The sequence below is a fragment of the Carcharhinus amblyrhynchos genome, chromosome 11 (genome assembly GCF_965287045.1).
Source record: "Carcharhinus amblyrhynchos chromosome 11, sCarAmb.v2.hapA, whole genome shotgun sequence".
Classification (NCBI taxonomy): Eukaryota; Metazoa; Chordata; class Chondrichthyes; order Carcharhiniformes; family Carcharhinidae; genus Carcharhinus; species Carcharhinus amblyrhynchos.
Genome location: NC_137334.1, coordinates 8,403,999 through 8,416,097, shown reverse-complemented (window position 1 = coordinate 8,416,097; position 12,099 = coordinate 8,403,999). Strand labels below are relative to the sequence as shown.

At 43.3% G+C, this 12,099-nt stretch overlaps 1 protein-coding gene across 5 annotated transcripts in view; it reads right to left on the bottom strand.

Moving 5' to 3' along the window:
- The window catches only part of LOC145349908 (aldehyde oxidase 1-like), a 185,889-nt gene that overhangs the window by 53,506 nt on the left and 120,284 nt on the right, over positions 1 to 12,099 (bottom strand). For 4 of the 5 annotated variants that reach the window (XM_080198567.1, XM_080198563.1, XM_080198565.1 and 1 more), the window contains 3 exons: positions 11,818 to 11,951; positions 7,945 to 8,032; positions 3,176 to 3,262 (listed from right to left, as the gene is read on the bottom strand). In XM_080198567.1, the coding sequence (XP_080054693.1) occupies positions 3,176 to 3,262; positions 7,945 to 8,032; positions 11,818 to 11,951 (309 nt within the window). Of the gene's footprint in view, positions 1 to 3,175; positions 3,263 to 3,750; positions 3,870 to 7,944; positions 8,033 to 11,817; positions 11,952 to 12,099 lie in introns of all 5 variants that reach the window. The other variant, XM_080198564.1, reaches the window with a different exon arrangement.

The following is a 12,099-nucleotide window of genomic DNA, read 5'->3' as shown; positions in this document are numbered from 1 at the left end:
ATATAAGATAATGAAAGGGATGGATAGAGTAGAGGTAGAGAGATTCTTCCCGCTTAGAAAGGATAGCAGGACTAGAGGGCACAGCCTCAAGATAAGAGGTGGGGGGAGCAGTTTAGATCGGAGTTGAGGAGGAACTTCTTCACTCAAAGGGTGGTGAATCTCTGGAATTCTCTGCCCTTTGAAGTGGTGGAGGCTACCTCGCTAAATATATTTAAGTCACGGGTAGATAGGCTTTTGACAGACAAGGGAATTAAGGGTTATGGGGAGAAAGCAGGAAAGTGGAACTGATCCACTTCAGATCAGCCATGATCTTATTGAATGGTGGGGCAGTCTCGAAGGGCTAGATGGCCTACTCCTGCTCCTATTTCTTATGTTCTTATAGTGAACTATAGGCAGCAGTTGGTTCAACTTCCAATCACTATTGTATGGGAACAAGGACTTAGCCTCATGCGGAGAGATTGGTTCCAATGCATCAGACTGAACTGGTTGGAGATCTTTAGGCTAGGCATGGGGGATACTGTATGAAGTCACCAATAAGCACCCTGAAGTCTTCCAAGAAGGACTTGGGAAAATAAGGGGAACCCAAAGCTAAGAATTACATCAACCCTGATGCTATGCCTAAGTATTTTATAGAGAGACGAGTTCTATACTCACTGTTGGAAAAGGTAGCGTCAGTACTAGAATGCCTGGAAAAGCTGGGCATTATCGGTTTTGTGGAGACTATAAGCTTACAGGTTTCTAAGTTTGACAGATACCCCAATGTCCAGATTGAAGACCTGTGCGTCAGGTTAACTGGGGGTCAAATAGTTCCAAAGTTGGACATGAGCCATGCGTATCTCCAACTTGAATTGGACAAGCCTTCCCAAAAGTATGTAACAATTAGTATGCTCAAAGGCCTGTATGAGTACACTTGCCTACACTTTGGGGTTTTGTTTGCCATTTTTCAACAGGTCATGGAGAACATACTCCAATGATTACCTCAGGTAATGGTGTTCCTGCACAATGTCTTGGTCACAGGAACTTCAGAACACAGACACCTAATGAACCTGAAGAGGTCTTATGCCGATTTTCAAAGTTTGGGGTATACCTGAAAAGGGAAAATGTGTCTTCCAAGCAACTGCTGTCATCAATTTGGGCTTTCGCGTGGATGGAAAGGGCCTTCATCCAGTGGAAGACAGTGAGGAGGTTCCAACTCCAAGGAACCCCACAGAATTAAAATCTTTCCTGGGGTTAGTGAATTATTGTGGGAAGTTTATTCTTAATTTAACATCATTGCTGGCCCCCTGCATGCTCTATTACAGAAATATCAAAGATGGTCTTTTGGGATGCCACAGCTGGAGGTTTTTAACAGAGTTAAATAGCAACTTTCGTCCTCTAATTTATTGACTCATTTTGACCCCAAATAGGACATTATCTTGACATGCAATGCCTCCACTTGCAGAGTTGAGGCAGTACTGGCACATTGCTGGAGAGATGGGACAGAGAAGACTATTGCATATCCGTTTAGTGCCCTCTCAGATGCTGAGGGGAGGTATTTCCAGATTGCAAAAAGAAGATTGGCAGTTGTCTTCGGCATTAAAAATTTCCATCAAAACCTCTAAGGTAGATGCTTCTTCACAGTGACTGATCATAAACCACTGCTGGAACTTTGTAAAGAAGGCAAGGCAATACTCCATTGCCTCTGCCCAGACACAGCATCAGCCTTGTTACTAATGGTTTATGAATATCACCTAGCATACCATGCTGGGACCTAGATAGCTAACGCCAATGCACTGAGTTGCCTGCCACAACCCCGAAATCCGTCTTCACCACCCTTTGTGGAAGAGGTCCGTGATGACCCTCAAATTTTGACACCTTGCTGGTATCTGCATGGCAAATCAAGGATTGGACATAAAAGGACGCAGTCTTGTCTAAATTATAAAACATAATAAAATATAGACAGAGTCGTCAGATGGGCAGATAAGTGGCAGATGGAATTTAACCCTGAAAAGTGGGAGTAATTTGACAAGAAAATGTTCAATGAATGGTAGGACATAGGAAGTTCAGTGGAACAAAGGGACCTTGGCATGTTAGTAGGATGAAAGCGAAAGAGCATGTTAGTAGGATGGTGAAAAAGGCATATGGGACACTTGCCTTTATCAATCGAAGCACAGATTACAAAAGCAGGGAAATCATGTTGGAGTTCGTAGAATCATAGAATGGCTCCAGTATAGGAGGCTATTTGGCCCATCGGGTCTGCACCAATCACAATTCCACCCAGGCCTTATTCCTGTAATCTCACACATTTATTCTGCAAATCCTCTTGACGCTAAGGTCAATTTAGCATGGCCAATTAACCTAACCTGCACATTTTTGGACTGTGGGAGGAACAGAGAAGACTGAGGGATAACCTGACCAAGGTGTACAAGATTATGAGATACATGGACAGAATGCATAAGGAGTAGCTGTTCTCCTTGATTGAAGGGTCAGTCACGAGGGAACGTAGGTTCAAGGTTTGGGGGGGAATGTGAGGAAAACTTTTTTTACCCAGAGAGTGGTGACGGTTTGGAATGCACTGCCTGGGAGGCTGGTAGAGGCAGGTTGCGTCACATCCTTTAAAAAGTATCTGGATGAACACTTGGCATGTCATAACATTCAGAGCTTAGGCCAAGGGTCCCCAAATGGGATTAGGTGGGAATTCAGGAGTTACTAATGTGTCAGCACGGACTTGATGAGCCATACTGTGCTGTATGATTCTATGAATACTGCATGGGGATTCAGAGGACAACCCTCAGGTGAAATGAAACACTACTGGACGAAGGAAGATGAGCTCAGTGTTGAAGATGACAAAATCTTCTGGAGTTCCTGCATAGTTGTCCCTCGCTCAGGGCAATATCCAATACTGATAGAATTGCACCAGAGCCACCCTAGGATTTCAAAGATGAAAATGGTAGCCAGGAGTTGTGTATGGTAGTCCAGGCTTGATGCAGATATTACCAACTTGGTTAGGTAATGTGAGTCATGCCAAGAAAATCAAGCCCCCCCCCCCCACCCCCACCGCCACAGAGGAGGTTGTTCAACCCATCTTCCGTGTTTCCTCTCTGAAAAAGTTAACCTCCTAATCTTCCCCATTCTCCCGATCACCACTGAGCTCATCAATGGCTCATTCCCTGGCATTGATTACATTGGAACTTACCTCTAAAGAGGCATCCAGTTCATTTCCTCCGTTGCAGTAACAGGTCAACTCCACAGCGATTATTCGGCCATCAGTCATGTAACCAACCTACATTAAAAATATCACTACTTAAAGAATATCTTTCAAAATCTCAGGATTTATAAAATGCTTCACAGCTAATTAATACTTTTGAATTGTTGTCTTGGGATGGACAAAATCCTCTCTGCCCACAGGAATGTATCTTTGTTAAGGATGATAATGCAATCTTTCAACTTTGGAAAGAACATGTTGAACAATTCCTCTGCTGTGAATCCTTAGTGGCAGTTGACACTCCCAGCCTGTGGTAGAATCCAAGGTGAACCACCATCAATGAGAGAGCTGCGACAAGCTATCAAATAGGTGAAAAACGACAAAGTCTGCGGTCCCAATGGTTTCTAGCTGAGGTTTTAAAGTTGACGGACTTATATGAACATTAAAATTCCAAAGGCATATCCTGCAGATCTGGGAGGAAAAAGACTTCAGAAATGTGACAAATTAACTATCTTCAAGAAGGGAAATAAATCTTGCTGTGGGAACTATCAAAGTATTTCACTCATGTCCATAGCAGGGAAAATCCTGACACACATTCTCCTGAGTCGCCTACTCCCGGCGGTTGAGGAAATCCCCCTCAGGGACAGTGTGACTTCCAGCCTTTCAGAGGAACTTCCAAAATTGTCTTTGTTGCCAAATAAATCCAAGAAAAACATTGTGATCAACAGTAGAAATTCTCTGTTGCAGTCAATGACCTAACCAAAATATCAGTAAATCATGACACTGTGGATTGTGTCCAAGATTTCGATGTCCAATAAACTTCATCACAATCCTTTAATTGCTTCGTGATGATATGATTGCAACTGTCACGAGTGGAAGACCTTAAATAGACAGCTTCAAAATCCAGAACAAGGTCTAGTCAGGCTGTGCGATAATTCCATACTCTACAATTTGCCTGACAAAGGCTGTACACCTCAACAATCAACTATCCTCTGATGTCAGTATTAAAATATTATCGAGATGGAAAACTCTTTAGCCCCCATCACCTCTAAACTAAACTGATTACCATTGATATACATGATCTACAGTTTGTAAATGGCTGCAGTGTCGTTGCTCACTCTGCACCAAATTTGTAAAACACTCTTGATCTCATCAATTCTGCTTTTAAGAAACTCATTTTGTACTTGAATATAGCCAAAACTAAACTCGTACATCAATCCACATCTGATCAGCCAAGTATTCCGCTTCAGATACATGTTGAAGTAGAGATCCTGGAATTTGTTAAGCAGTTCCCACACCTTGGCAGCCACCCCTCTCGAAAGACCGTAATCGATAAGGAAATCAAATGCCAGATCAGCTCAGTCTTCCACAAATTATGCAGTGAGTATTTGACAACAAAGATCTCAGCAGTCAACAAAAGTCCAAGTGTGCAGAGCAGTTGGCACTGCGGCCCTCTACAGTAAGTCTCATTTAAAATTATGGTTGAACTCCAGAAAATCGCCACTTTATGCAAAATGACTTTAAGTGTATTTTGTGCTTCCACAGGAGTCAATATTAAAGATGGAGTTAAGTTCCATTGGACCTTTCTTGCCCCAAAAAAAATAGCAGCTGAAATACCTCATCATACATTTGATTTGATTTATTATCTAGGGTTTAAGATGCGAGGGGCAAGGTTTAAAAGAGATGTACGAGGCAGATCTTTTACACAGAAAGTAGTGGGTGCCTGAAACTTGTTGCCAGGAGAGGTATTGGAAGCGGATACGGTAGTGACTTTAAGGGCTGTCTTGACAAATACATGAAGAGGATGGGAATAGAGGGATATGGCCCACGGAAGGACAGGGGGTTTTCGCTAAATTGAGCAGCATGGTTGGTGCAGGCTTGGAGGTCCGAAAGGCCTGTTCCTGTAGTTTTCTTTGTTCTTTGTATTATTGTAACATTTTTATATACAGTGAAAAGTATTGTTTCTTGCGTGTTAAACAAAGCACATCGTTCGTAGAGAAGGAAAGGAGTGCAGAATGTAGTATTACAGTCACAGCAAGGGTGTAGAGAAAGATCAATGTAGTGCAAGGTAGGTCCATTCAAAAATCTGGCAGCAGCAGGGAAGAAGCTATTCTTGAGCTGGTTGTGACATGACCTCAGATTTTTGTATCTTTTTTCCGATGGAAGAAGGTGGAAGAGAGCATGTCTGGCATGCATGGGTCCTTAATTATGCTGGCTGCTTTTCCAAGGCAGTGGGAAATGTAGACAGAGTCAATGGATGGGAGGCTGGTTTGTGTGATGTACTGGGCTTCATTCATGACCCTTTGTAATTTCTTGCAATTTTGGACAGAGCAGGAGCCATACCAAGCTGTGACAGAACCAGAAAGAATGTTTTCTATGGTGCACCTGTAAAAGTTGGTGAGAGTCATAGTGGACGTGCCAAATTTCCTTAGCTTTCTGAGAAAGTAGATGCATTGGTGGGCTTTCTTAATTATAGTGTTGGCATGGGGGGAACCAAGACAGGTTGTTGGTGATCTGAACATCTAAAAACTTGAAGCCCTCAACCATTTCTACTTTGTCCCCATTAATGTAGAGAGGGGCATGTTCTCCACTAATCTTCCTGAAGTCAATGACTAAAGTTAAAGTTTTATTTATTGTCACAAGTAGGCTTACATTAACACTGCAATAAAGTTACTGTTTTGGTGATATTGAGGGAGAGATTATTGTCGTTGCACCAGTTCACCAGATTCTCTACCTCATTCATGTACTTTGTTTGAGATCCAACCCATTAAAGGGTATCATCAGGAAACTTAAAAATCAAATTGGAGGGAAATTTGGTCATGCAGTCATAGATGTATAAGAAGTATAGTAGGGGACTGAGGACATAGCCTTATGGGGCACCAGTGTTGAGGATGATCATGGGAGGTGTTGCTGTCTATCCTTACTGATTGTTGTCTGTGGATTAGGAAGTTCAGGATCCAGTTGCAGAGGGAGGAACCAAGCCCCAGGCCATGGAGTTTGGAGATGAGTTTCATAGAAATGAGCGCGTTGAAGGCTGAGCTATTGTCAATAAACAGGAGTCTGACATAGGTGTCTTTGTTACCTAGGTGTTCTAGGGTTGAATGAAGGGCCAGGGAGATGGCATCTGCAGTGCACCTGTTGCGGCAGTAGGCAAACTGTAGTGGATCCAGGCAATCCAGGAGGCTGGGATTGATCTCTGCCATGACTAACCTTTCTTCCTAACCATGGCTAACATGTGAGGCACCATGCATTCCTAGCTGATAAAATAAACTGCTTCACTAAATATGAAAGAAATGCAATCTACAAATAAGATTATTTTTAAAAATTACGACGTGGGGTACCAAGACTCACCTCATTACACAGTACTTTTACCAGGCTCCCTCTAGTGGCAAAAGTTGACCGTGCAGTTAGCAGTTGCCTGCACTGACCACTTTTTACCACTAGATGGATACCAGGACACAGTATGAGTTCTTCAGTGGACATGATGAGGAGATGCCGGCATTGAACTGGGGTAAACACAGTAAAAAGTCTCACAACACCAGGTTGAAGTCCAACAGGTTTGTTTGGTAGCAAATGCCACTAGCTTTCGGGGCTCTACCCCTTCAGGTGAGTGGGGAGTTCTGATCACAAACAGGGCATATAAAGACACACATTCAGTTTACAGAATACTACTGATTAGAATGCGAGTCTTTACAACTAATCAAGTCTGAAAGGTGCAGACAATGTGAGTGGAGATAATATTCGGCATAGGTTAAAGAGATGTGTATTGTCTCCAAACAGGACAGTAAGTGAGATGTTGCAAGTCCAGGCAAGTCATGGGGATGGCCTCAACTGTGATCTTGGGTTCATGTCACACTATTTGTAAGCCCCCTGACGAAGAGGCAGAGCCCTGAAAGCTAGTGGCGTTTGCTACCAAATAAACTGTTGGACTTTAACCTGGTGTTGTGAGACTTCTTACTTCTTAAGTGGAGCCAGAAGCAGGACTGGGAAACCACTTAAGAACAGACGAGCCTTCAGGTGAGAACAGAGGTGGGAGGCAAGGAGCGAGTCAGCAAGGCAGAGGAGGTGAAGTTGGCAAGAAGTGGAGGGCAGTCAGCAAGGCCAGTAGAAGCAAGGGATGGGGAAGGAGGAAGAGAGTGGTTTTCAGTCCATTGTGGAGTTTGACTTGAAGTTGTGTACTTGGTCACTGCCTTTGTCCCTTCTGACATGGCATGTTTGGCCGATAACCCGGGCAGCAGCAGGCACATAATGATCTGGATTTCCTGGGAGTTGACGATGAGCTTGTAATGGGCCAAGCAGCAAGCCTCACCCGCGATGCGCTCGAAAATATCATTCACGAACAATGCTCATGCTCTTGGAAGGGATGTCAGTATCAGGATGAACCTGCTTCATCACTTTGTAGATGTAGATGGGGTAACTCCTTCCTTGACTTCACCACTTCTTCCCGAGCTTTGCTGCTGGTTTTTGAATGACTTTCCTCACTCCCTCTTGGGAGCTGGTTTTTTATCTTCAGCCTTCATATTTTACACATAGAAATGAGGGATTGAAGGTGAAGGTGCAGCACCATGGGAAATGTTTTGTGAGCAGCGAAGCCACAGAAGAGGAAATCTGTGGCAAATGAAGTTAAAGTAAAATTGATAATGTTAAATTAATGTATTTACATAATATTAACAATATTAAAGTGAAAAACATTGTGAGTCAACATTAAGAAAGAACTTACTTTACACTTGGAATCTACAATTTAGCCTGTATGTTCTGACCTTGTATCTGCCGACGAATGGATGACGACCCCCACTGATCAGCATGTCCTCTCCTCTCTCCAACACACAGCGTACTGAACAGGCTGTCCTGCAGCACACAGAGAGCCACCTCTAATCAGACATTTACTCATGACTCAGAGCAAATATTATACAGGTCTTTAATATCTACTCGGCTCACTTTTATGTGGATTCCTCTCCCTCACCACATTGGCTAAAGTTCTATAGCTTGATTACTGTGTACAAAACATAGAAAATAGGAGCAGGAATCCCCCTAACCTACACATCTCGGGACACCAAGGACATTTTAGCATGGAACCAGGAAGTGTTATGAAAGACCCTGTCAAAGGCCGGCTGTCTAGAGAAATTCATCAATATCCTCTGACCCCACCATGACAAGATGTTGCCAACAGTTTCCCGACAGAAATAAGACAGAACCTTCGAGGTCAAGTCTGGAGTCAAGCAGGGATATGTCATCACCCCTACCATTTTTTCCATCTCCATCACCGCCATCTTTCACCTTGTCATAAACAAGCTTCCCAGTGGAATGGACATGTTTATGTGATGGACGGTTGAAATCCAAGAAGAAAGCAAACTGACATCACATGTGGAACTTCACGATATGGTTCACATTGCCATCTCCATTCTCTCAGAAGAGAATCTCCAAGCCATGGTTGACACCTTCACGGAAACACACCGAAGAATCAGTCTCAGCCTCAACCTCACAAAGACTCAAGTGCTTTATCAATCCACCCAGGCAAGATCCATTCTTTCCCTCCATCAAGATCAACCCTCCCAAATGGAACATTTCCCCTACCTGGGGAGCCATCTCTCATCTCAGGCTGATATTGATGCTGAGATCCAACATTGTATGCAGTCTACAAGCACCGCCTTCAGACACCTAAGGATAAGTGTTTATGATAACCGCAACTTTCGTACTGAAACTAAAATCCTTGTGTACAAGGCAATCATCTTCCCAACTGTTCTCTACGGCTCAAAAACATGGACAACATACAAATACCCCTCAAGATTCTGGAGAGATACCATCAACACTGTCTGAGATGGATTCCCTACATCAGCTGGGAGAACAGATGTACTAACATCAATGTTTCCTGAGGGAGCCAAGATCACTAACTTCGCAGTCATGATCATCCAAAAGCCAAATCAGCTGGATTGACCATGTGCTTAAGATGTCAGGGTCCGAACTACCAAAGTAAATCTACTCCAGCTCATGGAAGGCTTCCGAACAAGAGAACAAAGAAAGAATTTCAAAGACATCCAGAAAGCTGACCTCAAGAAGTATAACATAGATCTTAACTCCTGTGAGACCCTTTTTCAAGAGAGGCCTACTTGGAGGAACTTCCTGATTGAATGACACAATTTTTTGAGGTCACCCGATGGCAAGTGGAGGCCTGGGGAAGAAGCCTGAGAAAAGAATGCCAGAGAACTACCGTCCAAGAACCAAACCCACAGCCCGGAAACACATGGTAAGTTTGCAGTCAAAGATGCAGCTCAAGGATCAGGCTCATTAGCCACATAAGGACCCACAGAATCCATGACCAGTAACATCGAGTTTCTTAGGTGGGTAATTATACTCATTAAAGAAGGATACGCAAGGTTTTACAAGCATGGACTATGTAAACTGTCCTCATAATTTAAATCTGTATCCCAAGAGTTATGGAGCGATGAGTGTAAATGCACTTAAGAGGAACTAGGTTAAGGAAATTTGGGAGGCCTGAATAAAGACTGGCCCTGTGACAGATGTTGAGGGAAAAAGAGACTTGACCTTGCTCTCACCAAATTACCTGCCACAGATGCACCAGTTTATGACCACATTGGTAGGACTGAACGCAGCTTTTGTGGAGACAAAGCCCCATCTTCTACTGAGGAAACCCTCCATTATATCATGTGGCAATACCACTGTACTAAAAGGTATAGATTCAGAACAGATCTAACAGCTCATAACTGGACATCCAAGGGTTGCTCAAGTCGGTCAACAATAGCAGCACAATTGTATTCAATCACAATTTATAAATTCATCGTTCTGCATATCCCTCACTCTACCATCACCATCAAGCCAGAAAACCAATTCTGGTCAATAAGGACTTTATGCCAAGGGAAGTAAAAATGAGGTACCAACTCGGTGAAACTACAACGCCAAAACTAAGTGTGTGCTAAACAAGCAGCATGCAAGAGATGGAGGAAAGTGATTCCACAGCCAGTGATGACTATCCTTCTATCCTGAAGTCAAAAGTTCAGGTGTTCTCTGATAATTGCCTGGTGTTCAGTATCATTCGCAACTCCTCAGGTATTGAAGCAGGTCTGCCAACAGCAAGACCTGGGCAACATTCAGGCATGAGCTGATGAATGGCAAATAACATTTAGGGTGACCAGGCAGTGAACATCTTCAACATGAGATAATCTAACCATCAGTTGGGCCAAATGGCTTGATACTGCACTGTAGAATTTAATGTAACTCTATCAGACAGCATCTTCAAAAGAGGAACAAAGACAAATCTTAATACAATCAAAGCCATTTGAATGTACAGGCCACTTCTGGTGATGCCGTTGTAAAATTTCCCCTTCCCTCATTGAATGATGAAGGCATGGCATCATCAAACTACTGAGGCAAGTACAACAGGGTAGGTGAAGCATCCTCTACACTGTACCATCAAATACTGCTGATGCAGATACAACCCAGGTTAGATAGGGTAAAGCTCCATCTACGCTGTTCCATCAAACACTGCTGAGGCAGGTACAGCAACAAAATTTAACATTATAAAGGATTGCAAAGGACTTCACAGAAACATGCTAGAGCAAAATCTGACACTAAGCTACATAAGGAGCTATCAGAACACCTAATCAAAGGCTTGGTAAAAGACAGAGTTTAAGGAGCAGCTTAAAGGAGGAAAGAAGGTTACAAAGGCAGAGAGGTATAGAGAGGAAGTTCCACCGTTTGGGGCCTTGGCAGATGAAGGCATTAAAACTGGGCATATTCATGATGTCAAAATTAGAGGAGCAGATATCTCAGAGGTCTGTAGGACTGCAGAAGATGTCAGAGAGTAGAGTGTACTCAGTGCAGCACAGTGGCACAGTGGCTAGCACTGCTGCCTCACAGTGCCAGAGATCCAGGTTCAATTCCAGCCTCAGGTCACTGACTATGTAGAGTTTGCACATTCTCCCCATGTGGGTTTCCTCCAGGAGCTCTAGTTTTCTCCCACAGTGCAAAGATGTGTGGGTTAGATGGATTGGCCATGCTAAATTGCCCCTTAGTATCAGGGGGACTAATGCATAGGGTTATGGGGATAGGGCCTGGCTGGGATTGTTGTCAGTGCAGATTCAATAGGCCGGATGATCTCCTTCTGCACTGTAAGGATTCTATGGAATGTAATAGGCTAAGGTTTATGACAACTGATAACAATGATTGATTTGCACTAATAATGACTGGTTTATAACTGAAGGGAAGGCAGGGAAAGCGAACTTGAAAATTTATAATTGTTTTGTCTGATTATTGTAACTTTAGAGTGGTTTTGGAATGCTCAGGGCCTTCTCTCAGAGAGATGTTGGACTGCTCGTTGTTATCTCGCCCAGCGATCATTGGTCAAATAAAGATACATCTTTATTTGTACAACCACGATACTGACTTCACAAGTCTTTGCAGTAGCCAAAGTTTCAGCATTATTTAGTCTCTGAAAAACCCTGCAACAGACCCACACACAGACATTCATCTGAAGAGTCTGATCCTGTCAGGTTGTGCTGGACTCGAACCTCGTGTCCAGAGGTGAAAGGTCAAAGTTTGACCTGAGAATATTAGTGACACTCCTGCACAACAAACAGCCTACACTAAACAAAACTCCAAGCTAGTGAACTACTTACTTGTGAGCTGCCACTGCTGTGATTGCTGCTATTTTGCTGGCTTTTGCCATCTTTCCACCAAAGGCACCACCAATCCTTTTGACACGGACTGTGACTCGATTGAATGGAATCCCCAGCACATCTGCAACTACTGTCTATCAGAAGAAGCAAAACTTACCAACAGATCTACAAATCAAATTTATTTACAGATCCAACTGGAGGTGGTTCAATTTTAACTCCTGAACAAGAATGCAGCTTAGCAATTAAGGCTTGCTATCTCTGCTGAGATAGTTTGGATCATGT